The sequence below is a fragment of the Chiloscyllium punctatum genome, chromosome 27 (assembly GCF_047496795.1).
Source record: "Chiloscyllium punctatum isolate Juve2018m chromosome 27, sChiPun1.3, whole genome shotgun sequence".
In the NCBI taxonomy this organism is placed as follows: Eukaryota; Metazoa; Chordata; class Chondrichthyes; order Orectolobiformes; family Hemiscylliidae; genus Chiloscyllium; species Chiloscyllium punctatum.
Window position 1 is genome coordinate 15,717,204 of NC_092765.1, and position 26,663 is coordinate 15,743,866.

General features: G+C 40.5%; 1 protein-coding gene across 1 annotated transcript; it reads right to left on the minus strand.

Annotated features, from left to right (window-relative positions):
* Positions 1–6,390: 6,390 nt before the first annotated feature.
* pdia6 (protein disulfide isomerase family A, member 6) lies at positions 6,391–26,506 on the minus strand. Its single transcript, XM_072548162.1, has 13 exons — positions 26,122–26,506; positions 22,901–23,039; positions 21,241–21,298; positions 19,529–19,655; positions 17,772–17,878; positions 15,434–15,564; positions 13,283–13,397; positions 10,192–10,335; positions 9,076–9,160; positions 8,758–8,830; positions 8,414–8,572; positions 7,698–7,794; positions 6,391–6,965 (listed from the first exon to the last, which is right to left on the minus strand). The coding sequence occupies exons 1-13, from the start codon at positions 26,162–26,164 to the stop codon at positions 6,897–6,899; spliced, it is 1,347 nt and encodes a 448-aa protein (XP_072404263.1). The 5' UTR covers positions 26,165–26,506; the 3' UTR covers positions 6,391–6,896.
* Positions 26,507–26,663: the final 157 nt, after the last annotated feature.

Here is a 26,663-nt window from a genome sequence, read left to right on the forward strand (position 1 = left end):
TCTCACTCTGGAATATTCAACAACATGCTTGTTTCACAACATTTCTTGCTTCCTCAAAACAACTTCTCCATGTCTCAGTCTCCAATTATTTTCTGTCAAAAGGGACTGTATATATTAAAAATATTATTTTATAGAGAAGAAATTAAAAGGACATAAAAATTGGGAGGACTTGCAATGCAACAATGATAAAGGTTAGGAATATTTCTGTTTCTAAGAAGTATTGAGATGTTCACTTGTGATGCCAAAGCAAAGGCAGCTCTGGGCAAAGTACTTGAAAATGGGATTAAAATGGGTAAGAGCTTGTTTTTGCCTGGCACTGACAATAGACCAAAGGGAGTTGAGTTGTGCTGTAGACCTCCAGGGCTCTTTAAACAAATTGTTGCCCGTGATCACCAGAAAACTGAGATGTATCCCTACCTGTGTAGCTTACATGGTGTGGACTTAAAGAGTCAATATCTTTGAGAGAAAGGGAGAGAGGTAAGAAAAAAAGGTGGAGTATTGGAGCAGGAGACTGGAGAATCAGTAATATACACCTGTTTATATAACGTGCATTTCAGTCTTTCCTTTGTATTTATTTTCCAGAGGAACAACTTTGAAAGTAGTGAAATGCAGATCACAAGCTCAGAATTTATGGAGAATAAATAACAGGCTCAAAACAATCAAGTAGACTTTTTAATCTAAAAATCAACGTGTATGGTACAGGCTAGACGGTCATGTTTAGAAGAAATGTGCAGTCACTATGAGCTAGGCATTGCAATTAACTCAGTTGAGAAACTGGCATTGAATTCTGTCAAACTACTCAATTAACATGTTTCAGACAACCTGCTAATAAGAGACATGCATGAAGTATCCTACTTTCTGTATCTGGTCACCACAAAATGTCTGATGTTAGCAGATTTCCATATAAAAATGGTTGCTTTTAACAACACTGAATAAACGTCTATTGCATATAATAAAGTATAGGATTTTGAAATATGACACTACAGAAAACCAGGTTCAGTAGTGTAGTTTTATGTCATACAGAAGTCTGAACTTTCAATTCAGATGTCTGGTGATGCATCCAGAGAATAGAAGTTCAAATCCCATAGTGGCTGATTGAGAATTTCAGTTTAGAAAGCATCCACAAATAATATGCTGGTACCATACTAATCATTGACTCATTATAGCAGAAAGCAGCTATTCAGTACATTAAGTCAATGTCAGTTCTCTGTAGATTGATCTGTCAGACCCCTTTCTCCACTTGATTCCCTTTCTTTATTTTCAGTTATAATATTTAGTGATGTTATGACACACCCATGGACCAGATGGCACTTGAATCTTCCCTGGCTCAGATAGGTGTGCTTGATCAATGCTCTCACACACAACTGAACAGTTTTTCTTTTGCTCTCATCCCCCTTGCATGTCTTGTCCAAAGCTTTAAATCTGCACAACATAGTCTTCATATCAGAGCAAATAGAAGGTTTTACTTTCAAAACCTCCATCCCCATCCCCATTCACCTATTGTACTCTTTGCTACCTTCTCCCCAGCACCCTCCCCCCGAATTTATCACTACCCTGGAGGCTTCCTGCCTCTATTCCTGTTCCCGAAACGTCATTTTTCCTGCTCCTCGGATGCTGCCTGACCTGCTGTGCTTTTCCAGCACCACTCTAATCTAAACCATCATGGTCTTGTACACCTCCCCTCAATCTCCTTTACTTTAAGAACAAAACCAGCTTCTCCAACCTGACATTGTAGCTAACAAGTATTACCATTCCCTGATACTTTTGGCAAACCGCTTTGCCTTAAAACTTTGGTATTGAATTGCATTGCCACATATTTTCCTATTGCACTAATTTATCAACATTGTTACAGTCACTGTTTGCAACTACAAATTTCACATTGTCAGCAAATTTTTGAAGTTTCACTTATCCAAGTAATTTATATATATTGAAAATAACTTAAAATCCATTGTCTTCCATTCTCCAAACTGAAAAGCAATAATGTACTACAACTCACTGTTTTCTGGTCACAAGCTTTTTCTTTTGATTCAGATAACACACTCTCCTTCAATTTAAGTTTATATAGTGAACATCTATTGTATGGGGAGGCAGTGGATTACTGGTAATGTCACTGGACTAGCAATCGGAAATCCCAGGCCAATGTGCTGGGGACATGGGTTTGAATCCCACCTTGGCAGATATTAAAAGATAAATGAACCTGGGGGAAAAAAAAAGTTGGCCCAATAGTGGTTTGCCAGAGTTACCAGACTGGGCAAAAGTGAGGACTGCGCAGTAGTATATTTCAGTAAGATCACACCTCAGTCTTCTGAACTCCCATTCTTGATAATAGTCATCCTCCACCTCCCCCAGAAATGAATCCAGTTTTCCAACTCTTCAGCTATGCATTCATCTGTTCTACCACCGACTCATGTACTCAGTAATATGTGGCACCAGAAGTAATCCAGGGATTACAACCATTGAAGTTCTGGTTTTTAAGATCTGCTACCTAGCTACCTAAATTATGTTGGCCTAATGTGAACTACAATTTTTGAAGAGAGGGGGCTAATTGTCAGAATGCCCTACAGCCATTCAGAAACATCCTTGACCCAGCTCCAAGGTTATAGCTCATTGTGGTCTGCAGGATGCTGTTCCTAGAATATTAGACTAAGTTTTGCCAGCAGTCTCGGCATCAAACAGCAGACAGGGAAAGCCTGGGCTTAGTGGCTCAAAATGACTAATTGGAGCTAAAGACCATCGGCTTCACTCTACCCAAGATTTAATTGGAAGAAATGTCCATTCACCCAATGCTGAATGTATCAGTCTGGCAACTTAGAGATATTGAAAGGATTGATAGATGTGGGAGTGAGGTAGACGTCGATATCATCACCATACAAAATACAATAATATAAAAGTTTGCTAAGTATAAGTTAAAGCATAAATTAACACTTACTTCTACCTCAACATTCTACTGTTTTGCACATATTCCAGTAAATAGAAAAGTTATTAATACATTTGTATTAAGGAATTGAAAAATAAGGCCAATGAATACAAATAAACTTTTGATAAGATGCAGCTTAATTTTTGGTGTTTTACAGTTTCAACTTGAGTAAACCATTGCAATTCCAGCAAAGGTACACTGGATTCTTAGTATCTTAAGAATGATAGTCTGTCTTGGTCTTCTGAATTATTTCCTCATGACAGAAGTCAGATTTAATCAATATTCATCTTAACACTTATTTGCCAAAAAAGTGTCCATATGCAAAGTACAGCACAATATAATAACAGTACATTGGACCAGTGAGAACAAGGATGAAAGGCTAATATTTGAATTGTGGAGAAAGTGAGTACTGCAGATGCTGTTGATCAGAGTCAAAGAATGTGGTGCTGGAAAATCACAGCCTGTCAGGCATCATTCGAGGAGCAGGAGAATCCACGTATTGAGCATAAGCCCTTCATGAGGAAGGGGTTCCTGATGAAGGACTGATGCCAGAAACGTCAATTCTCCTGCCCTCGGATGCTGCCTGACTGGCTGCGCTTTCCCAGCACCAAACTCTAACTCTGATATTTGAATTGTGCATACAATGGCTGTCAGAATACCTGTATATGTAGAAATTTTAACAGTGGATGGCCATATTATTCTGCTGATTTTAAACAAATGGACTTGGCAGGTTCTTTCAGTATTTGCTGCCACTTACCAAATAATATTCATTCATCTGTCATCAGGACATTAAAATTATGCACAGGACTTGCAGGTATTTTGGAATAACTTGTACTAAATGTCCAGTAGTACTGTCAAGTGTAAGTGGCAATTTAGGGCTAACAGTTTAGGTTTAAATCAGTAAATTGGCTGTTCTCTGTTAAAGGGAATGATTCATACATGGTCTTCTGCCTCTGGTGAGGGGTGCAAACACCCAGAGTCTAAAGACTCATTCTTCAGTGCAATAGTAGTTATAAATGCAGTAAATGTTCTTCAGCTCATCCTTAAAAAGCAGTACAAATATCTACTTAATTTTACATCACTGGAAATTAGAAAATTTTCATAGCACAATAGAATCAAAATTAATGTCAGCCAGCTACACTAAATTATAGAAACAAATGTAGTCAACAGGTAAAGCAACAACATGAAAATTAAACAAGCAAAGGAAAGGTGAACTGACAAGTGAAATTAACAAATACAAACAGTAAAAGATGGAACAGTAGTAAATGGTGAATAGCAACCAAATTTCCCAGTAGTTTTCAAAAGCAACTTGCGATGCTTATTTTTGCAAGTGACATAACGTGGTAATACCACTATAGACACCTCAAAGTCTTTAAAAAAATGTAAAGAAATCTTCAATTTTCCTTTTTCTTATCAATAGTTAGAAGAAAAAAAAATTGTCAATATGGTACTCCAGCAGCTACACTAAGCATTACAGTCTGTAAATTGGGAGCATTATGTGCCCTTTCTCTGAAAGCTGTGTAGCTCAACATTGGTAATATTTTGCATTTTATTTCAAGCACAAAATTCTATGGGTGGATACTTAAATTAGTTGTTAAAGTACTAATCAGGATGCGTTAGATAATATTGTTGTAGTTCTGTTCACCAAGCTGGGAATTTGTGTTGCAGACGTTTCATCCCCTGTCTAGGTGACATCCTCAGTGCTTAGGAGCCTCCTGTGAAATGCTTCTGTGATCTTTCCTCCGGCATTTGTAGCGGTTTAAATCTGTCGCTTCCGGTTATCAGTTCCAGCTCCGTTGCAGTGGCTGGTATATTGGTTCCAGATTGATGTGCTTATTGATTGATCAACATACCGGCCACTGCAACGGACAGCTGGAACTGACAACCAGAAGCGACAGATTCAAACCACTAAATGCTGGAGGAAATATTATAGAAGCGCTTCACAGGATGCTCCCAAGCACTGAGGATGTCACCTAGACAAAACGTCTGCAACACAAATTCCCAGCTCGAACAGAACCACAACAACGAGCACCCGAGCTACATATCTTCTCACAAACTTTGATAATATTGTTAAACATGCAAGTAACGTTCCTAGCAATGGATGTAAGTTACCTTTGCAATTGACTTGGATAAATAAATCACACTTCAAAGCTTGTAACACTTATCCTTTCCAGTAGTTAGGATAGAACTAGTTTACTCGAAGATCCGTGCTGTTCTGCACATTCTTTATATTAGCATCAGTCACCTAAAGTGGGAGCTGGTCCATTTTTCAGTATTTACATAAACCTCAGCTGTAAATTCTGCAGTTGAGTATCCAGTCTATCTACAAACAATCTTCATCTAACAAGAGATGTTATTTGTTACTGATGCATTCCATATGTTTGATGAATCATCATTCATGTTTCTGATCAATGGGGGCAAGGAACAATTGAAAGAAAATGAAGCTGACTGTTACTTCATAGAGAAAAAAAATATTTTTTGTCTCCAAGTCCTCTCTCAAAAATGGGAATGGCTTAAACCTGCACTTCTTTCACTGGCAAAGATTAGTAGGTGGTGGTGGGTGGGTATTGAATTCAAGCATAATGATGCTTTTTCTTTTCAGAGCCACCTCCCAACTCAAAGAAGCACATCTATCTGCATTGTGCATTTTTGAATTAATGGCCTACTATTAATTTTTGCCTTAATCAGAATTTAACATTTTACCCATTTAAGGTTAAGAATTGTGTTTTTATGGAGGTATAGAGAGCTCAATACACAAGATGGAAGGCCATTCTTGGTTCAAGTGACACAAATCTGCAGGTACAAGATTAAAAGAACAAATTCTCCCCCCAATATTCTGAAAATTGGAAAGGAATCTGCATAAAAGCTGACAGCTGTAAACAAATTGAAATGTATTGTGATTTGATAAGTAAAAAGTGGGGGACTAAAAATGACTTCTCCATATTTCACTTCATCTATTTTCAGGGAATAGTGACCTCTAATGGTATTTTCAAGTATGACCATGTTCTATTTAGTTCAGTAACAACAGAAGGTATTAAGAGTTGTAATTTGTAGAAAATACTTTACACATTAACCTTTTTCTTTAATACTGCCCATTAAAAAAACCTCAAATGTTTAAGAGTGACTCCATATCTCTCAGACAAGTATTATCATGAAGCTTTCATTCACTAGATGAAAAGACCAAACTTAACATTTAAAAGGAAACCTTTCAGAATTGAAAATGTTTCATGGTACTAAGTAATGGTGATACTTGGACATCAATTGCAAAGCTGAATATTGCAAAGCAGATTCTGCAGCAAGTACTCAGTAAAGGTGAAATTTGCAAATATCTTCATCTTAGTGAAACTGCATTAAACATGTTTGTCAGATCAACCAATGTGCCATTGTGCTGTGGCTACAAGTAGAGATGAGCCTCCGGGGTACAGCTTCAAATGAAAAGCGAAATCATGTCTCTCCAGTCATTCCAGAAAATCTTGTTTCAATTATTTGAATCTCCAAATTTATTCCATGAAATTCATGTTCCTCACAGGAGAAAAAAAGTCTTTCCACTATCCAAAATTCCAAAGTGATCAATCCCATTTAATATAGTGTAATCACCATGATTTTACTTGCTCTGTGCAGAACAGGTTACATTCTTTGGAAGAAGGACTGCTCAAATACATGTAGAGATGTCAGATCACACCTCACCCCCTCAAAAGAAATGAGAGAATCCATTCAAAATAGGTAACAGAGTGGAACAGGTATAACAAATGACTGTTTGGTCTGTTAGATCAATTTACTTAAAACAGCTGGAAAATTTGAAACATAACTGCAACATTCAATTTGTTTCTTCTTTAAATAGAAAAAACACCAGTGAAACTTATTTACAGATCACAGTAGAAATACAGTGAGCTAGAACAATGACACAAGGCCTCTTTGCAGACAGATGACAATACTTCCAAAGGTTACTGTCTGCCAATAAAAGGGGAAGGCAATCAGCTCACAGCTCATCTTTGTCATAATCCTCAAGATCCACATCACTTAGATCAATGTCATCCTCTGCTGGCATCTGAGAAAGATTAAAAAAAGGACTCATTTGGAGTTGTGATAAGTACTCAAACATTTAATTGCCTCAATTGTCTCAGATTCTGTTAAGCCCACAAGCTCAGAGGGAAAGGGAAAAACCTGATACTTTGTTTGGGAAGGAGGCAGTAAAGGATAAAGAGAAGACTTTCAATTGTGTATTGCTACAATTTGCCAAATGCATGCTTGCATACAGTTAAAGACGCATCTTGCTCTATACTCCATCTTTTCCTTCCTGAAGGAAACGTCGATTCTCCTGCTCCTCAGATGCTGCCTGGCCTGCTGTGTTTTTCCAGCACCACATTTTTCAACTCTGGTCTCCAGCATCTGCAGTCCTCACCTTCTCCTACTCCATCTTTTCAGCAAATTAGAGTTCAGATCCAATTGTATACAAACTGACTAAAATGATTGGTAGCTCATTATGCTTTACCATTTTAGTACATATCCTTAGAGTACGTATGAGCCTTCATTTTTAGTAAAATGATTAGCTAGGAGTGTGGCATTTTATTCCACTCACTACAACCATGTTATTTTACTACTTGAAAACATTGTATCGTAGTAGGACTGCAAATTTACAAATTTTAAATGAATACACACCTGAAAATAAAATTGCTCTGTGCCACTACCACTGAACTAGCAGGCCCAGGTTTGAGTCCCACCTGCTCCAAAAAGGTAGATGCTAACATCCCTGGACAGGGTAACTGAAAGAAAAACTCACCTGACCATCCTTGCCATCCCATGGTTCTACCATATTAATTTTCGGGAATGCAGCTCCTTTGACAGGAGATGTTGAGCCCCTTCCAACTGACAGCTCCCTGCAAGGAAATTGACATCATAAGCAGCTTAGTTGGAAAATTAAATGAATAAGCAACTGAAGTGTTAAAACAGGATTGCTTCAGAAAGAGTTTTAAAATTCACAGACTAGTCTTGTAACACATTTTATGCACACCTCAGCTGACAACTACATTGCCAAGAACAAGGAGCACATTAAAAAGTGCTGCAGTGAGGGGAGGAGAGGGAGAGGGATTAAAGTCCAGAAAGTTCTAATGTGCCTTGTACGAAGATGAAGCCAAGAACTAGTCTTCAAAAAGAACAGTCAAATCAAAGTTTTTACAGACTGGGCAAATAAAAAAGCCAACTTAAAAATTCCATTGGAAAAATGGAAAATAATGAGAGAAAAGCATGCACTCGGGCCATGAATTGTGTATAAGCGAGCTACAGTTTGGTCCTCTGGAATCTTTGGATGAGAAATTTTGTGTGGTCATGATTTTAGACCATTTACAACAGTTCTGAAAACAGCAAAGGTTGGTCTGTGATTGGCAATTTCTTATTGAAGCCTTCCATATCCACTGACAGATTACTACGTGGTTGTGTAAAGAACACGGGAAAAGTAGTTCCCGATTTCCAGTTTGATTGAATGTCAAACACAATTACCTAAGAAATTCATTGATGCCCTGTTCACTAAATGAGCCTTTCAGCAGAGCATATTTCATCTTCCTGGCATTAATTGTAGCCATTGCTGGGTAGCCAAAACCACCAATACCCAAAGAATCTTCAAGTTCTACCTGAGCACCTGCCTCAGTCCACAGCCAACTGAAAAAAAACAAAAAAAAAAAGCAATTACTGCAAGGAATTCAAATATGTAACAGCAATTATTAGTATAATAGAGATTCAAGCTTTCAGTTCATCCATTTATATTTTAACAGTAAATCAGCATTAAGATTCTAAACATCTGATTAAGGTTTCCATTTGGAAACAATTTTAATAAATATACATACCCCCAGAACTTCTTTTTGTATTTGTTGGCCATAGTCTTCAGTACTGCCAAATATTCATTTCGCCCAGAAGCCCCTGTAAACAGATGTAACCAGTTACTTACATGATCAAGTAGAATGTATTCAGAGATCATTTTCATTTTTAAATGAATGGGCTGGCATTCGTCAAAGACTGAACCAACCTCAAAGAAAACAAAGTATACGATTTTTTCATGCTTTTAACCCACAAGATTAACACAGATAGGCTTCACTGACCAGTCATCTTTTCCTACTCATGGTTTCAATGAGTCTCATGCAACAGTAAGAACAGCTAAAGCCCACCTGTATCCAGAATATGTGGCAATACAGCAACAATACATAATTGATGGTCATCACACGTCTTCTTTAGGATCTCTTCGTTAGTAATCTATTTTATCAAAAAGAAAGATAGAAAATTAACGAAGGCATGAATTTATTCGTACTTTTATTGGTCCTTGTCAAATCTGAAAATGGGAGTGTAATCTTGACTGGAGCAAGATTCAATAATTGGTGGTTACCAGAGAATACAGAACCTTTTGTATACAATTAATTTGTTTCCTCACACTGTCTGGGGTCTGGTTGTGTACCAGTGCTGAGGATTACCACCTTATGAAAGACAAAGAGTTCGATTGTGGCTTGAATTGGGCAGCTGCAGTAAGAAAAATTTCCTGATTAACCAAACCAACCCCACCAGTAAAATGTCCCTCAGAATGGATGATTTTGTTCTATTTACCACAGAAGCAGACTACAATCATGGGATGGGCAATTTTAACCTAGTTATTAGGTCGAGCTCAAAAATAATTTCTATCTATCACAGCTCTCACTCTTGCACACTGTCATTTGTGGAACACATAAAGCCTTTAAATGACAGTTAATTCTTTCAAAGTCAACTATCAAAATCATCAAAACCTTTGATGTGCTCTTTAAATGTCAAACCATAACCTCAACATACTACTGCAATAACTGTAGCTTTTGAATCTCAGCCAAGCATTTACATAACAGCGCTGGAGGAATGTCAACAAAACTCTCGAAATGTATAAGGAGTAATAATACCCACAAAACCGCCCAGAAGCAAGCCATCTAAGGGCTTTCTAGAAAAACTGACAGTTGCAGCATTTGACTTGCTGGCATTTACTACCATACTTCTTTTTTCCTTCTGTAAATAAGAAAAGGAAAGCGCCAAAGCCAGACAGACAACCTTTTAACAATTGCACATACAAATGCAATCCTTTGGTTAAACCCAAGCGAGATGCAGAGCAACAGGAGCCAGAGTGTTAACATAGTTAGAGGCAGTCATCACTACCAGAACTGGACTATCAAGTGCACCAACTGGTGAGGTCAGGACCATAATTACAAACTGAAAAAACTGAAGGGAATGAAATACATTTAAGCAGTTTGACTTTCCAGTCTACTCCATACCTCATGCAGTTCTGGAGCTGGTGCATTTTCAGCAAACAATTCAAGAGCACGAGTGACAATATCACTTTTTGATCTTCCACCATCATAGTCATATGGACCATCTTCATCTTTGTGGAATACTTTAATGGTTGGATACCCACGGATCTGTGAGCAGAATCAAAAAGGAACCTTTGAGCATTCTTCCCAGATTAACATTTAGTATGTTTATCTAGCTTACATACTTAACAGTTCGACAACTACACTTTACAAAAAGAAAACACGCACAGTTAGAGGAACAACAATAACAAACATCATAGTCAGTCTCTGGCCCCACTGCATTGTGAGATGCCTGTTTGATGTGGCAGGCCTCCTTTCCCCTGACCTGGACAGCCGACTGGATGATTAGTACAACTCAGGGTTCCTTATGGGTCTTTTTCACAAGAATCCATTCACCTGGTACAATGTCAGGACCTCCCTCTGGTAGGTCTTTCCAGGCAACCAATACCTGTGAGGAAGCAGAACTCTCAGCATCGGTTACTATTTTGCAATGGGACAACAGAGCGTAACTCGTGACAGTTGGCAGCATAGTGGGAGTCAGTAAAAGTAGGCAGACTGATCCTCTGCTGCTCTGCAGACTTCAGTCAGAGCCTGAAATTCTGCTGGCAGTGCAGATGCCCCAGGGGTAGACTTCCAGATGTCATGAGTACTGACTGTCTTGACACTACATCTGGTTTTCCTGTGATTTACAGTTAATATCCATTCCCCACTTGCCTTTTGCATGGGCCACATGGGGCTGTTAGAGATACTGTAGGTTTTCATCAAAGTCATTTTTTCCTGTTTGGTTCAAAGTGGAGATGTTTTTGTAAAAGTTCAGTAACACGCAGTCATCTTGTTTATAATCCAGATGGTGCGGTCTTTTAGTTCTTTCCTTTATAGGGTTCTGATGGACTATGTTACCTGTCCATCATCGAAATGTAAACAGGAATTCAACTGGGTGAGGATATCCATTCTGAGGAGCAGCTAGGCTACAGGTTGTTCCCAAATACAGATTACTAATTTGTGGGGCGAAGAGTGCTGGAAAGGTACAGCCAGTCAGGCAGCATCCAAACAGCAGGAGAGTCGATGCTTCAAGCATAAGCCCTTCATCAATAATGAGGCTTGTGGACAAAGGGGGCAAGAGATAAATGGATGTGGGGGCGGTAACCTAGGAATGCAATAGGTAGCTGAAGGTGGGGGAGAAAGTGATACGTTGGAGAGGAGAGTGGAGCAGATAGGTGGGAAAGAAGATGGACAGGTAGGACCATTCAATAGGGCAGCGCTGGGTTGGGACTGGGATAAGGTAAGCGGACGGGAAGTGGGGAAATTGGTGAAGTTCACTTTAATTCTGTTTGGTTGGAGAGTCCCATGGTATACGATTAGGAGGTGTTCTTCCTCCAGGGTAGGGTTTGGCAATGGAGGCGGCCCAAGATCTGCATGTTCTTCGGAAGACTGGGAGGGGGGGTTGAAGTGCTCAGCAACAGGATGGTGGCGTTGGTCAGTGAAGGTGTCCCAGAGATGTTCTCAAATGATCTGCAAGTTGGCATCCTGTCTCCCCAATGAGACCATCTACTGCATCCATTGCACCTGATGTGATGTGTGCACAAGTACAGGTAAATTTCTGACTGATGTGGAAAGGAGCCTTTGGCCCAGGTTTTGCACTTCTTGTGACAGCAGGGGAAGGGTAGGTTGGTGGGGAGGGGGGGGGCAGACCTGACATAGGAGTCACGGAGGGATGGGTGGGGAGGGATAGAGAGATATTATATATGGCAATGGCAGAGGATGATGTGGTGTACCTGGAGGTTAGTGAGGTGGAAGGTGGAGGACCAGGGGTGTTTCTATCCTTGTTGTGACTGGAGGAATGAAGTTCAAGGCAGGGTTGTAGGAGGTGATGCACTCAAGGGCATAGTAAACCATGTGGGAGGGGAAATTCTGGTCTTTGAAGGAGGCCATCTGGGATGTTCTACGGTGGAACTGGTCCTCCTGGAAGCAGATGTGGCAGAGGATTGGGAATAAGGTATAGCTTTTTGTTTTACAGGAGGCAGGATGGGAGGAGATTTAATCCAGGTAGCTGTGGGTGTTAGTGGATGTCCATGTTGAGTCAGTCCCCAGAAATGGAGATGGAAAAGGAGGGAGATGTCCAGGTGAACGTGAGGTCAGGGGAAGGTGTTGGTGAAGTTGATGAACCATTCAACCTCCTTGTGGGAGCACAAGGTAGTGCCGATAGAGTCATCAATGTAGTGGAGGAAATGGTGGGAAATGGTGTCTGTATAGCTGCGGAAGTGGACTGTGCCACATACCCGAAGAGGCAGGCATAGCTGAGGCCCATCCAGCTGCTCATGGCTACACTTTTGGTCTGGAGGAAGTGGCAGGATTGGAAGGAGAAGTTACTGAGGGGGGAGGACCAGTTGAGCCAGTCAAATGAGTGCGTCAGTGGAAGGGTACTGGTGGAGTCAATGGGAGAGGAAGAAACAGAGGACTTGGAGGCCTTCGTCATGGCAGACAGATGTATACAGGGACTGGTCCATGGTGAAGATAAGGCGTTGGGGACCAGGGGAAAGAAAGTCATGGAGGTGGTGGAGGGCATGAGTGATGTCCCAAATGTAGATGGGGAGTTCCTGGACTAAAGAGTCAAGATATGCAGAGATAGGTTTGGTGGGGCAGGAGCAGGCTGATACAATGGATCGACTGTGGCAGTCAGATTTGTGAATTTTGGGTAGAAGGTAGAATCAGCGATGCAGGGTTCCTGCACTGAGGTTGGAGGCTGTGGATGGGAGATCCCCAGATGGGGGGAGGTTGCTTAGGTGATGTGAGGTGAGGCAGTGGTTGAGGGGGCAGTAGGAAGAGGTGCCTGCGAGTTGGCACTTGGCTTCAGTGGTGTAGAGGTTAGTGTACCAAACTACCACAGCACTCCCCCACCCTTGTATTAATAGCAACCTTAACACTTCAAATGCAAATAAAGCTCTACATCAAGAAGGAAGAACATTATGCTTTATAAGAAGGTTTCCAAACATTAAAACTGTAAGAGCTCAAGTTATACTACCTCCCAGAAAGCTAAGTGCTTCTGTCTACTTACCCCATACCGACTAGCTAGTAGTTGATTAGCTGTGGCATCCACTGCTGCCAATTTCACCTTCCCGCCAGTCTGACTTTTCACCTCAGTAGCTGCCTCTGCCCACTCAGGTTCCAACCTTTACAACACAACCAAGTTTTAAGAAAACAGTTAAGATATTTCACGTGTTCAATATTCTTGTCCTAGGTAATTATTTTTAAAAACTGCAGAGTGTACTAAGCATATAACAGTAGAATCATTATTCTGGGAAACTAAATCTCCAACACTATGAAAACGTATGGAGTGGATAGACATGCAAATGTACACTGAAATCACGTACCCAAAAAGAGTCATCCCCTTCGCCCAACCCTACTCCAATTAATTTACATTGTCTGAATAGCAATGACCCCTGATGACCAGCCTCTTAGGCAGAGGTTTTCTTCTAGTACACAGTTATCATTCTTCATATATTGAAGTGTCAAAATCAAATGTTTAAAAGAACAAGAACAAGCTCTTTGGCCCACGAGACAACATCAACATGATGCCTTTTTAAACTAAAAATCTTGACTCTACGCTGTTTGTCTCTCTATTCTCTGCCTATTCGTGTTAAGATGCCTCAAAAATGTATTGTATCGACATCTATCACCAGCTCCTCTGGCAGCACATTCCAGGCACTTATCACCTTCTGTGAAAAACGTACTTCTCACGTCTCCCTTAAAAACTTACCCCCTTTACTTTAAAAAGTTATGTCCAGACTAAAGGTTCTGCCATTTACTGTACAACACTCCTCCTGCATTAGATCACCCAAAATGCATCATCCTCACATTGTCTGGATTAAACTCCATCTACCATTTCTCCACTAAAGTCACCAGCCTATATGCTGCCACATCATCTGGCAATTCACCTCACTATCCACAGCTCCCCAATCTTGATCAACTGGGCCAATGGACTGAGGAATAGCAGATGGAGCTTAGATTAAAGCGAGGTATTGCACTTTATTCGTCCGAAGACAAATAGGACAGGTTAACGGTAGAGTCCTGGTTGCCCTTATTGGCCACAGTGTTGAGTACAGGAGTTGTGAAGTCATGTCACAGCTGTACAAGGCATTGGTAAGGCCATATTTGGAGTACTGCACACGGTTCTGGTTGCCCTGCTATAGAATGTTATTACACTGCAAAAAGTGCAGAAAAGATTCAAGGATGTAATGGAGATTAGAGAGTTTGGGTTAAGAAGAGAGCCTGGATAGGCTGGGACTTTTGTTCCCTGGAATGTATGAGACTGAGGGGTGACCTTCCAGAAGTTTCTAAAATCACAGGTGGCATGAATAAAGTAGATACTCCCCACAGTAGGGGAGTCCAAAACTAGACAGCTCAGGTTTAAGGTGAGAGGAGGAATTAAAGGACTGACAGGCAATTTTTAAAGAGGGTGGTACATATATAGACTGAGCTACCAGAGGAACAGTAGCAGTAAGTACAATTACAACATTTAAAAGACATTTAAACAGGTACATGCATAGGAAAGGCTTGGAGGGACACTGACCAAAAGCAGACCAGTGGACTAGTTCAGTTTAAGAAATCTGCTCAGCATGGATGTGTTGGGCCAAAGGGTCTGCTTCCCATGCTGTATAACAATTCCCCTTCAAATCATTTGTACATCTAAAAACAAACAACTGGGATCCCAACATGGATCCCTGCAGAACACTGCTCATTCCAGATCTCCAGTCAGAAAAATACCCTTCCATCATTGCCTCTGTCTTGGAAGACGGAGGCAGTTCTATATCCGACTGACTTTGGATCCAATGTGACTTCACCTTCTGTATCAACCAATAGGAACCTTGTCAAAAGGTCACTGCCCTCAAATCATCTTTGTCACTTTCTCAAAAATACTCAAACCAAATTTGTAAGAGGATATTCTCTAGTCCTCTAGGACCTCTCCTGCATCTAAAGAGGACACAAAGGCCAACATCAAGTTGCAGCACATGTATCTGAAGAACAGATGCTCATTACTGAGAATAATATGCAATATGATGCTATCAACTTCATATTTACTTCAAAAGAGTAAATTCCTTCAAAAAAATCTTACTGCTCTGACTCTTCAGAACACTTCAGAGTAACACTGAACACTATATCAAAGGCAAATTTCTCTCCAATATGCTTTATGAAAATGATTGGGTACCTCTTGCAGTGCCCACACCATGGCGCATAGAACTCCACCATCCAAATGTCACTGCTGCCAATTACATTTTTGTCAAAGGTGTCATCAGTCAACTCGACCACATCTTTTTTACCAGATCCATCGCCACTGCTCTGTAAGCAAGAGGGACAAAAAAAAAACAACTTACATCTAAAGAATGCAAGGGTTCAGTAAGGGAGCAAAAGGAGGAGGACTGGACAGGTGACATATATCCATTTCTGGTAAAGTATCAGGAAGAATGCAGACTTCTAGGATTAGTCATTAAAAAAACCAAGTCCAATCAGCCATCTCTGCAAGCTCTTCTGTGGGGTAAATGCTTTGTGACCAGTCAGTGCAATCTAATCCAGAAGCAGCACACCAGTCGATGCGCATGCCCCAACCCTAGAAGAATTGGAGGCGGCCAAAGATTTTTACTCCTACCTCGATGAGCCGTTGTGCCACGTCAACCTGATTCTGATTGACTTGAAGGAGCCAGTGTTGGACTGGGGTGGACTAAGTTAAAATCACACAACACTAGGTTATAGTCCAACAGGTTTATCTGGAAGTACCAGCTTTCGGAGTGCCGCTCCTTTATGAGGTGATCGTGAAGGTTAAGATCATGCTCATAGAATTTAGAGCCAAAGGAGTCCAGTATCATGAATAATCCAAGATTGTTTACTGTGCCACGTCTCCATTACACTGGACCCCTTTAGCTATAAATTCTGTGAGCATGATCTTAACCTCCACAACCACCTGAAGGAGCAGCACTCAAAGCTAGTGTTTCAAAATAAACCTGTTTGACTACAATCTTGATTCTGATTGGTGATTGCAAATCTGAACAGATGTGATTAGCAAGGAAGGCTTAGGGATGACAAACACAAAAGGAATCCCCTTCCTGACAAAATGCCCAAGGCATGGCCTGGTCATAAACACCCTAACTTGTCAGAGCAACGAATAAAAGACACCATGGCAACGTCCTCACCCCGGACATTGTCCCATCTTAGATGATAAAACCAAAGGAGCCAAAAGATGCTTGCAACACCTGCGCCATAACAGGAGTCAACGACAGCTGCATCGCCTGATCTGTTTTAACTCCATCAGCCTGGTGCAAATATAATTAGTAATCCTTCTGTAAAATGTGTCAACACAGATGGACAATGTCTGCACAGCTGTTAAAATTCCCCAAAACAAGTTCTCTCTTCCAAGCTTCATCACAGCAAGCAAGCAGTTACCAGGACAGCATAGGAAGTGCTTCAAAAGGCACCCTCAAAACCATTCTGCAAAAATGCAATTTCCATTCTTGGGAATCTCTTACTCACAACCATGCAAAGTGAAAAAGATGCACCTGCAACTACTTTGGTTACTTCCACCAGGCCAAGACAATGTAAAGACACAGCACATAACAATGGAAGGAGCATATGAAAATCTGAGCATCTCATGCAATCACCTCTTCAAAAACCATCTGACTCACATGTGGCAAAGTGTACAGATCTACAATGGATCATTTCTTCACTTCACCATAGCCCCAGATTGAAAGAAAGTCATCCTGAATATCACCACCACCACCACGAAAAACCTAGACAACACATAGAAAGTGATGTTTCTATGCATAAAAAGCCATCACAAACATTTTACTGATTGGGGAGGACTCAATATGCTTCATTGCAAGCTACAATACTTTAACCAGTTATTACCTCCAAACTCAATCTCAGGTTTAAAATGTAACAACTGACATCTGCTACAGTCTTCCTAATAGAGTAGGATCGGAATAAATGCAGCATTAAGCTCAGTGATTCCATGCTTTCTTAGCTCTTAGTTGTGCCCCTGATGGAACAAGGTTGGAATTGTTCCTTCCTTCTCTCATACATCCCTCCCTATTCCCTCCTCAATCTCCTTAAAATCCCCATGAAGCCCTCCCATTCTCACCTTGAAAGTCTGCACCTAGATCCCTTCTATTACATGCTTCCTCTTTCTTCTGCACTCTACTGGGCCATATTCTCTATCTCATAGCATTCTCATATCCATTTTCTCCTCCAAAGTACCCTTTTGCCTCTCTCAGAAGCCCATTCGTGGTCCTCCTAGGGCAAAACAACAGCTCTCCACTCCCTCTCCTGGCATTACAAAAAGACAGATTCCTCCCAGCCTCAGTAAAACAGCTACTGGCTGACAGGTATTTTTATGTTGTGAACTGGTAGCTCAAGTGTGCTGTTTGACATTCATTCTTAGATGACAGATTTCTTGTGTCTCTACGTGCAGTGTTTAGATTTGCCTATTTAAAAAAGGTAAACAAAATACTTATCAGCACAAGTACATCTGTCAGAATAAATCCACTGAGACTTACCTTTCTGCCAGAAGAACTTGAGCTGCTCTTGCCTCCAAGTCTATCCCGGACAATTGACCTTAAAGAGTTAATGGCAGCATCTGTGATCCCTTGGGCTGATCTGGCACCTGCATGTAATCATTGACAATCTATTGTATTTCTTGAATTTTAAATTACATAGTTCGTGAATTTACAACAGCAACCAACCTCCACAAAATATTTAACAAGAGTCAATGAGACAACATAATGCACCTCATTAAAACATGAATCCTCGATTGATTTTAGCGTTTTAAAGTTTAGTCACAGTTATAGCTGTATCTTTCAGTTAGAGATTTCAAAAGACATGCATTTAGCATTCCTAAAATATGCCAGATTTTAACAAGAACATTTTTCCAAAAAATAACTTGTCAGAAGCATTGATTACTTCCACATGTAGAATTGGGCTAAAAATACATTGGACTATATACCAACTCCAGGCAGGTCTTAATGAACCATTTGCCCATGCACAGTCTGAGAGAAACTCTAGTCAGTGAGTGCCATTTTAGTGAGCAAAATTAGGGCGCATGGTATTGGGGGCAATGTACTAACTTGGATTGAAAGTTGGTTGGCTGATAGGAAACAAAGTAGTGATAAACAGCTCCATTTCGAAATGGCAGGCAGTGACCAGTGGGGTACCGCAGGGTTCAATACTGGGACCGCAGCTTTTTACAATATATGTTAATGATATAGAAGATGGTATTAGTAATAACATTAGCAAATTTGCTGATGATACTAAGCTGGGTGGCAGGGTGAAATGTGAGGAGGATGTTGGGAGATTACAGGGTGACCTGGACAAGTTAGGCGAGTGGTCAGATGCAGTTTAATGTGGATAAATGTATGGTTATCCACTTTGGTGGCAGGAACAGGAAGGCAGATTACTACCTAAATGGAATCAATTTAGGTAAAGGGGCAGTACAGAGAGATCTGGGTGTTCTTGTACACCAGTCAATGAAGGTAAGCATGAAGGTACAGCAGGTAGTGAAGAAGGCTAATTGCATGCTGGCCTTCGTAACAAGAGGGATTGAGTACAGAAGCAAAGAGGTGCTTCTGCAGCTGTACAGGGGCCTGGTGAGACCACACCTGGAGTACTGTGTGCAGTTCTGGTCTCCAAATTTGAGGAAAGACATTTTGGCTATTGAGGGAGTGCAGCGTAGGTTCACAAGGTCAATTCCTGGAATGGCAGGATTACCTTACACAGAAAGACTGGAGCGACTGGGCTTGTATACCCTTGAGTTTAGAAGACTGAGAGGGGATCTGACTGAGACATAAGATTATTAAAGGATTGGACACTCTGGAGGCAGGAAACATGTTTCTGCTGATGGGCGAGTGTCGATCCAGAGGACACAACTTAAAAATATGGGGTAGACCATTTAGGACAGAGATGAGGAGAAACCTCTTCACCCAGAGAGTGGTGGCTGTGTGGAATGCTCTGCCCCAGAGGGCAGTGGAGGCCCAGTTTCTGGATTCATTTAAGGAAGAGTTGGATAGAGCTCTCAAGGATTGTGGAATCAAGGGTTATGGAGATAAGGCAGGATACTGATTAGGAATGATCAGCCATGATCATATTGAATGGTGGTGCAGGCTCGAAGGGCAGAATGGCCTACTCCTGCACCTATTGTCTATTATTGTCTCCAAACTTGTTCAGCTACTTAATCACTAAGTTTTTAAATTGAATTTGTAGAAACTCACTTGGTAATTTGACTCTTAGATTCCAACTATCTCCACACTATTTTTCTTACCATTATAATCATCTGGTTTATTCTTATTTACTCCAAATAGCTTGATAGTTGGGAATCCCTGAATGCCATACTGTCCACCAAGAGACTGATGTTTGTCTGCATCCACTGCCCCAACTTTTACTATTCCCTGCAATATCACAAGAGTTATAAAGCAGAGTCATAATTTCATCTTTAGTTCAGATTAAAATGAAGACCCAGGTGATTGCAGAAAGCAAATTTATTGTACATTCTATAGCCAGGTCTACACTAAGAAACACTCATTTAGCCCAGGAAGTTAGAAAACAGGAGGGGGCTGCTCAGCTCTTAAAGTCTACTCTGGCATTCAATATAATCAATCATCCAAATCAGTCTACATTCTGCCCATAACCTCTGAACTCAAGGTCTATTAACTTCTAGAAAACATTCAATGTTTTAACGTAGAATGCCCAGGTTTTCTTCGAATTTCTCTTCATTCAGTCCCAATCAGCCTATCCCTTATTTTTAGACTTCTGGTTCTGGACTCCAATCATTTATCCTGTTTAAAACCATGAGATTCCCTCTCATCCTTCTGAACTCCAGTGAATACAGTTCAAAATATAGTTCTCCATTCATATAACAGTTCTGCCATCCCAGGAACCAGTCTAGTAAGCCCTAGTTCCACTTCCTCCATAACCAGAACATCCTTCCTTAGATAAGGAGACCAATACTGAACAAAATACTCCAAGGCCCTGTACAGTTGCATGTTACCCACTTATCACTGGATGCTGTGCATTCCTGTTTCCTGCCTGTCGAGTAGTTCTATCAATATTCATACACTACCTCCAAATCCCACTAATTTTACACACCAATCTCTTATGTACAACTTTATCGAAAGCCTTTGGAAACCTAAATAAGTCACATCCACCGACTCTCCCTTACCACTCATTTTACTGCACTGCACTAGAAAAACCATGCTTAGCACAGCACCATATTAAAACAATAAAACTTTACTCCATAAAATTAAATATAGTAAATACCAAAAACAAGACAGTGGCCATTACAGAATGACTGAAGCAGTGGTGAACATTTCTTGTCTCAACTCCTAGAACGTCAGTTCATGTTTGTCCACCAATCAAAACGTGGGTAAAGGAAATGAAAGCATTTATGCACATCCTAATTAGTACTTAGTGCAGCTTCACTAGCTGAGGCATGGTGTATAATGATATGAAGGCAAAAGTTGGGGCTGGCAATTAAGTGTTGGGAAGAAGAAGTTTAAAAACAATAAGTCCTTTTATAATTCAAACTATATGTTTGCTGATTAACTAAGAAATTACAAACACCATCCTGTTAAGCAATGAGTTATGACATTATATTTGCTATATAAAAAAGTTCCATAGCTCTTACCCAGAATCTTAAAATCTGTCCCCAGTCCTTATACCATCTCTTAATGAGAAAAGCTTTTTGTCTACCTTATGTAACCCTACCATAACCATAACATCTCCCCTCAATCTTCTTTACTCCAAGAACAAATCACCTTCTCAACTTAATTTTGTAGCTAAAATCTCTTATCCTTGAAAACACTCTTGAAAAACACCTCCACAGTGCAGCCTCTAAATGACTTCACATCCTTCCTAAAGTACTGTCAATAAGTATTCAAATAAATCCCAAAAAGATTCTCATTTCCAGACAATTAGTCTTGAAACATGATTCACAACCAAAAGGCTCATTAAATTGCAGTTAATTAAAAATACAACCTTCAAGGCTGATGCAGCTTTCTTCCACTCTGGGGCTAAATTCTGACAATGTCCACACCTGAAACAGGAAAAGACAAATTCCTTAACTAATATCAGGTTATATTTAAAAAGTGCTCAAAATACAATGTCTTATAAATGCACAACTACAGATAATTATAGCCATACACAAGTAATGTACTCTGACTGCCAGTATGTTTGTACACATTTGCCAAGATGTGTACAAAACCATTTTCAAATGGTTTACAAATCAATTTTCAAAACCAAAATGGATTTCACTTTGTAGATTTTTCCATGTTGTCTGATCTTGACCTGGAGAGTTTATTGAGCTAACATTTAGTGATGCTCCAAGATCACAGACATGCAAGGACTGACAAATGGCAAATATGCAGCTAGCTGCATAAAGGGTGAAGTATGGTTAGGAGTGCAATGAAATAATCAGACTTCAGGGCAACAGCAGGTGCAAGAGATGCAGAGAAATACTAGTTAATAGGGAGAGGAGATGGTCATGTAGCAATGATGGAAGAATGGGAAGTTGAATGGATGAGAAGGTCTGCTCCAGCTCTGAACAGTGGTCAGGCACAATCAAGAAAATCGATTAACAGAACAAACAGCTAGTGCAATAGCAAAGACGATGCTTTAGTCTTCTACAGTGTAACAGGCTGTGTCAAGAACTGCAGTTTGCTGATCACCTTATTATATGCCTGTCAATCGTCAAGGAGAAAATATGGAAATGATCTAAAAGTCAGACAACCAAAAAATTCAGTAGACAAGCTAACCCGTTACAGATTCTTAATACAGATTTAGAATCCCTGGGCAATCATGTGCTCTAAGCAGGCAATCTTTCGTAACAATACCTGAGATCTGAAATGTGCTTTATGCTATTTTGGTTTGCATTTGATGATTTCCAAAACAATGTGGAAAATCATCTTTGTATAATGCCTTTAAGAAAATCAAATGCCAGAATGGACAGAATGGGTCATAAACCATATGACCCATTCTGTCCATTCAGCTTAATTCTACACTCTCCAACAAATAAGGGATGATTAAAATTTAGCTCCTAAAGAAATGTTTCAGCCAATTTGTTCAATGAAAAAAATTGGTCACTTTTGTCCTGCAAGATGGTGTCAACACTATTTACTCAGGAAAGTATGGCAAGTTTAGGAAAGGAGAGCAATTCTTACTGCTCAACAACGTTTTACACAACATTGTACTGGCTGGCATCTGACTTGTAGCTATTTCTTAGTGAGACTTTTAGAATTAACTTCAACAATTGAATTTCCTTAAAAATATAATGGCACCAACTACCTTTGACATACATTTCTGGGATTACCTTAAATTGAACTAATTAGACTTCCTGCTTTGTCTGCACAAACAATTTGGAGCACTATATAATGTACGATCAATTTATAAGAAAATTATCACCATTTTAAGTGCTGGCTTTAAAATGGATGGCTATCTAACTACAATAAAAGTATTTTTTTTTCTGAAGCTAGTCTGTACTACATGCTGTATATAAAGTAAAATATAAACATGCAAGTAGAATATCATGCAAATGGCAAACAATAGGCTACAGTAATATCATGCACATTCATCATGACCTGGTACATAATTAACAAGGTGCAGCATACTCCAATTATCAAATGAATGTTCTTCGACTTACCATGGTGCATAAAACTCCACCAACCAGAGTTCATCACTTTCAATTACTTCTCTGTTGAAGTTACTTTGGGTTAGTTCCACAACATCATCACTTGCTGAGTAAAGAGCACTGACTGTAACCAGTAAAGACCCACAAATACCTACAAAAGCAAAACAGGACACCAGTGTTAGATTCAGAATCTTGATACTGCAGATAGAAATGGAACAAAAGATGTCCATAGAATTTTTTTTTAAACAACATTTTAAACATATTTATCCAAGCGCTCAATCCTTGCATAATTCAGTATAACAAATGCTAATGAAAAATCTTAGACAACACTAAAAGTCATCTAACTTCTTCAGGTTTTGTAAGCCTTAAGGAGAAGCCCCAAGGTTGTGCGCTGGAAGACTGGAGCTTGGCTAACGTGGTGCCACTCTTTAAGAAGAGTGGTAAGGACAAGCCAGGGAACTATAGACCAGTGAGCCTGGCATTGGTGGTGGGCAGGTTGTTGGAGGGTATCCTGAGGGACAGGATGTACATGTATTTGGAAAGGCAAGGATTGATTCGGGATAGTCAACATGGTTTTGTGCATGGGAAATCATGTCTCTCAAACTTGATTGAGCTTTTTGAGGAAGTAACAAAGAGGATTGATGAGGGCAGAGTGATGGATGTGATCTATATGGACTTCAGGAAGGCACTTGACAAGGATCAGTGCTGGGTCTGCTACTTTTTGTCATTTACATAAATGATTTGGATGCGAACATAAGGGGTACTGTTAGCAAGTTTGCAGATGACACTAAAGTTGGAGGTGTAATGGATAGTGAAGAGGGTTACCTCAGATTACAACAGGATCTTGATCAGATGGGCCAACGGGCTGAGAAGTGGTAAATGGAGTTTAATTCAGATAAATGAGAGGTGCTGCATTTTGGGAAAACAAATCTTAGCAGGACTTATACACTTAATGGTAAGATCCTAGGGAGTGTTGCTGAACAAAGAGACCTTGGAGTGCAGGTTCATAGCTCGTTGAGTCGCAGGTAATTAGGATAGTGAAGGCAGCGTTTGGTATGCTTTCCTTTATTGGTCAGAGTATTGAGTACAGGAGTTGGCAGGTCATGTTGCGGCTGTACAGGACATTGGTTAGGCCACGGTTGGAATACTGCGTGCAATTCTTGTCTCCTTCCTATCGGAAAGATGTCATGAAACTTGAAAGGGTTCAGAAAAGATTTATGAGGAAGTTGCCAGGGCTGGAAGGAGGATTTGAGTTCTAGGGAGAGGCTGAACAGGCTAGGGCTGTTTTCCCTGGGAGCATCGGAGGCTGAGGGGTGACCTTATAGGAGGTTTACAAAATTATATGGGACATGGATAGGGTAAATAGCCAAAGTCTTTTCCCTGGGATCAGGGAGTCCAGAACTAGAGGACATAGGTTTAGGGGGAAAAGATAAAAGAGATCTACGGGGCAACTTTTTCACACAGAGGGTGGTATGTGTATGGAATGAGCTGCCAGAGGAAGTGGTGGAGGCTGGTACAATTTCAACATTTAAGAGGCATTTGGATGGGTACATGAATAGGAAGGGTTTGGAGGGATATGGGGTAAAAACAATGACTGCAAATGCTGGAAACCAGATTCTGGATTAGTGGTGCTGGAAGAGCACAGCAGTTCAGGCAGCATCCAAGTAGCTTTGAAATCGACGTTTCGGGCAAAAGCCCTTCATCAGGAATTCCTGATGAAGGGCTTTTGCCCGAAACGTCGATTTGGAGGGATATGGGCCAGGTACTGGCTGGTGGGACCAGATTGGATTGGGATATCTGGTCGCATGGATGGGTTGGACTGAAGGGTCTGTTTCCATTCTGTACATCTCTATGACTCTACAATGCCTTACTGACCAATGCATTTTAAAAAGGATATATTTCTTTAGATATTAATCTCAATTGACAACCAAGTTCCTAGTGAGGTTTCTACTGTTAACGTAAACTCAACAGGATTATTTAACAGTTTAAATTAAACACATGCGGCACAATGCTGATAGAGCCAGAGACAGTTGAACTGTCTGTTGTGACTACATCTTTTTTCATCCACAAAAATATTCTTCCTTCCTCTGTACACCTAAACCAGGCCTAAATTCAAAACGTATGTACAACATAACTGTTAGAAAGTTTAACCATGTGACTAAATTTGTTTTGCAATTTACTCAATTTTTGATTGAAAAATTATCCTGATTAAAGAGTGTAACTGGAGTAACCCAGGCTAAATTAACTTTTGATGTAATTAAAAGTTCATCTTCGAGCAATCATGCAATAACTGCTGATCTGGTTCACTCATATCATTTAGGTTGTATTCCCTTCAACAGACCTTGTACGTAAATTAATCACTTGATTATATGATTTAATGACAGTGGCTAACAGATGAAAATAAGTGATGGGAGAAAAAAAATGTTCAGTTGTGTGTAAGAGCACTTTTGGATGAAAACATTCACCGTTCTTACTTGGCGAGCCTCCATGCGATTCTAGACCCACAGCAACACAGCTAACCCAATCACCATCTGGGCAACTGGGGATGATTAATAAGTGCTAGCCTATCTAGTGACACAAGCCCCAGTGATTTTTTTATTCATTTTATCAACATTAAAAAAACCTAGTGATATTAGCCAATATCAAAATGTTGCTCCCATCCTTTGTGATTACTCCACATAAATTAGCACAATCTCAGCTTTCTTCTGGTGATACAAAATAAAATAAACCTAAGATTTTGTATCAAGTTTCATGGTCATTTTTGTATCTAGTAACTGCTTCAAATGGATGTTAGCTTGTAGTTCCAAAAGCAAGGTTTTTACAAGGTTCAAGAGTACTATCACTGGAGAGATTCATAAAACTTTATCTAACAAGTTCAGAAGCAAAAAAAAAGCAAACCCCGTTTAAAAAGTCAGTCAAGTGTTGGAAAACGTGAGAGCGAACAAAAGAACATTTTAGAAAGTTTAAAGCAGCATACATCCCTCAAATCTCAAGATTTTGATATATGTTGAATTCACCTTTATTATTTGGGCCCACTGAGATTTTCTTGACCTATTGGCATTACCAGACAGACTTAATAGCGTTACTCAAATCAGGCAAGACGGCCTTCCCATGTATTTATTGGGGAAAAACAGCTCGGTTACCAAGTCTGAGTGCCATGGGATGTCACTGCCTTTCCCTTTCCAGAGACTCTCGTCCTTTACGATGTAAAAGATAGACTGGGAGACACTCACCAAGCACACGAAGCAGACCCGTCTCCCTGCTCCTGGGCTTCATAATTAGCACCGAAGTGATCCGGCTGCGCTGGTTCGTGAAAGAAGGCGGAAAACTGGGGCTTAGGCCCTCGTTCAGTCAGCAAGGGCTGGCGGCGGTCTCCGGCCAGTCGGTTAGTCCCTACCTCACGGGCGCTCTCTAGCCAGTCCCTGTGGGCAGTCTCTCGGACAGCTGCCTCCGGCCAGTCAGTTAATTCTCCTCTCACTTGTGGTCAGACTTTCGGGCAGCTGCCTCTGACTAGGTGGTAAATCCCTGCCTCGCGGATGGTCAGTCCCTCCAGCAACTGCCTCCGGCCTGTGCCTAATCAGTTTCTTTACTGGTCACGCTCAGCAGCGCGCGCGACCGCTCCTGCCGTGGCCACTACCCATTGGCTACTGCTCCTTTGTGACTTCAGCTCGGCTTCTCCAGACTTGACCAATCAAGAAACGGACACGTGTCAGCAGCAGCGGCGCTCCTGGCAGAGTAGAGCAATGCAAGAGGTGGAAGGGGAATATTAGGATAG

Bases quoted from the DNA above. Each gene is read 5' to 3' on its own strand.
- pdia6 (XM_072548162.1), bottom strand. From the start codon at position 26,164: ATGAAGCCCAGGAGCAGGGAGACGGGTCTGCTTCGTGTGCTTG. The intron at 13,398-15,433 runs GTACCCAATCAT...TGTGTTGTAAAG, and splicing joins TGGTGTGGGCACTGCAAGAG to GTTGGAACCTGAGTGGGCAG. The intron at 9,161-10,191 runs GTATGGAGTAGA...TTGATAAAATAG, and splicing joins CAGCTCCAGAACTGCATGAG to ATTACTAACGAAGAGATCCT.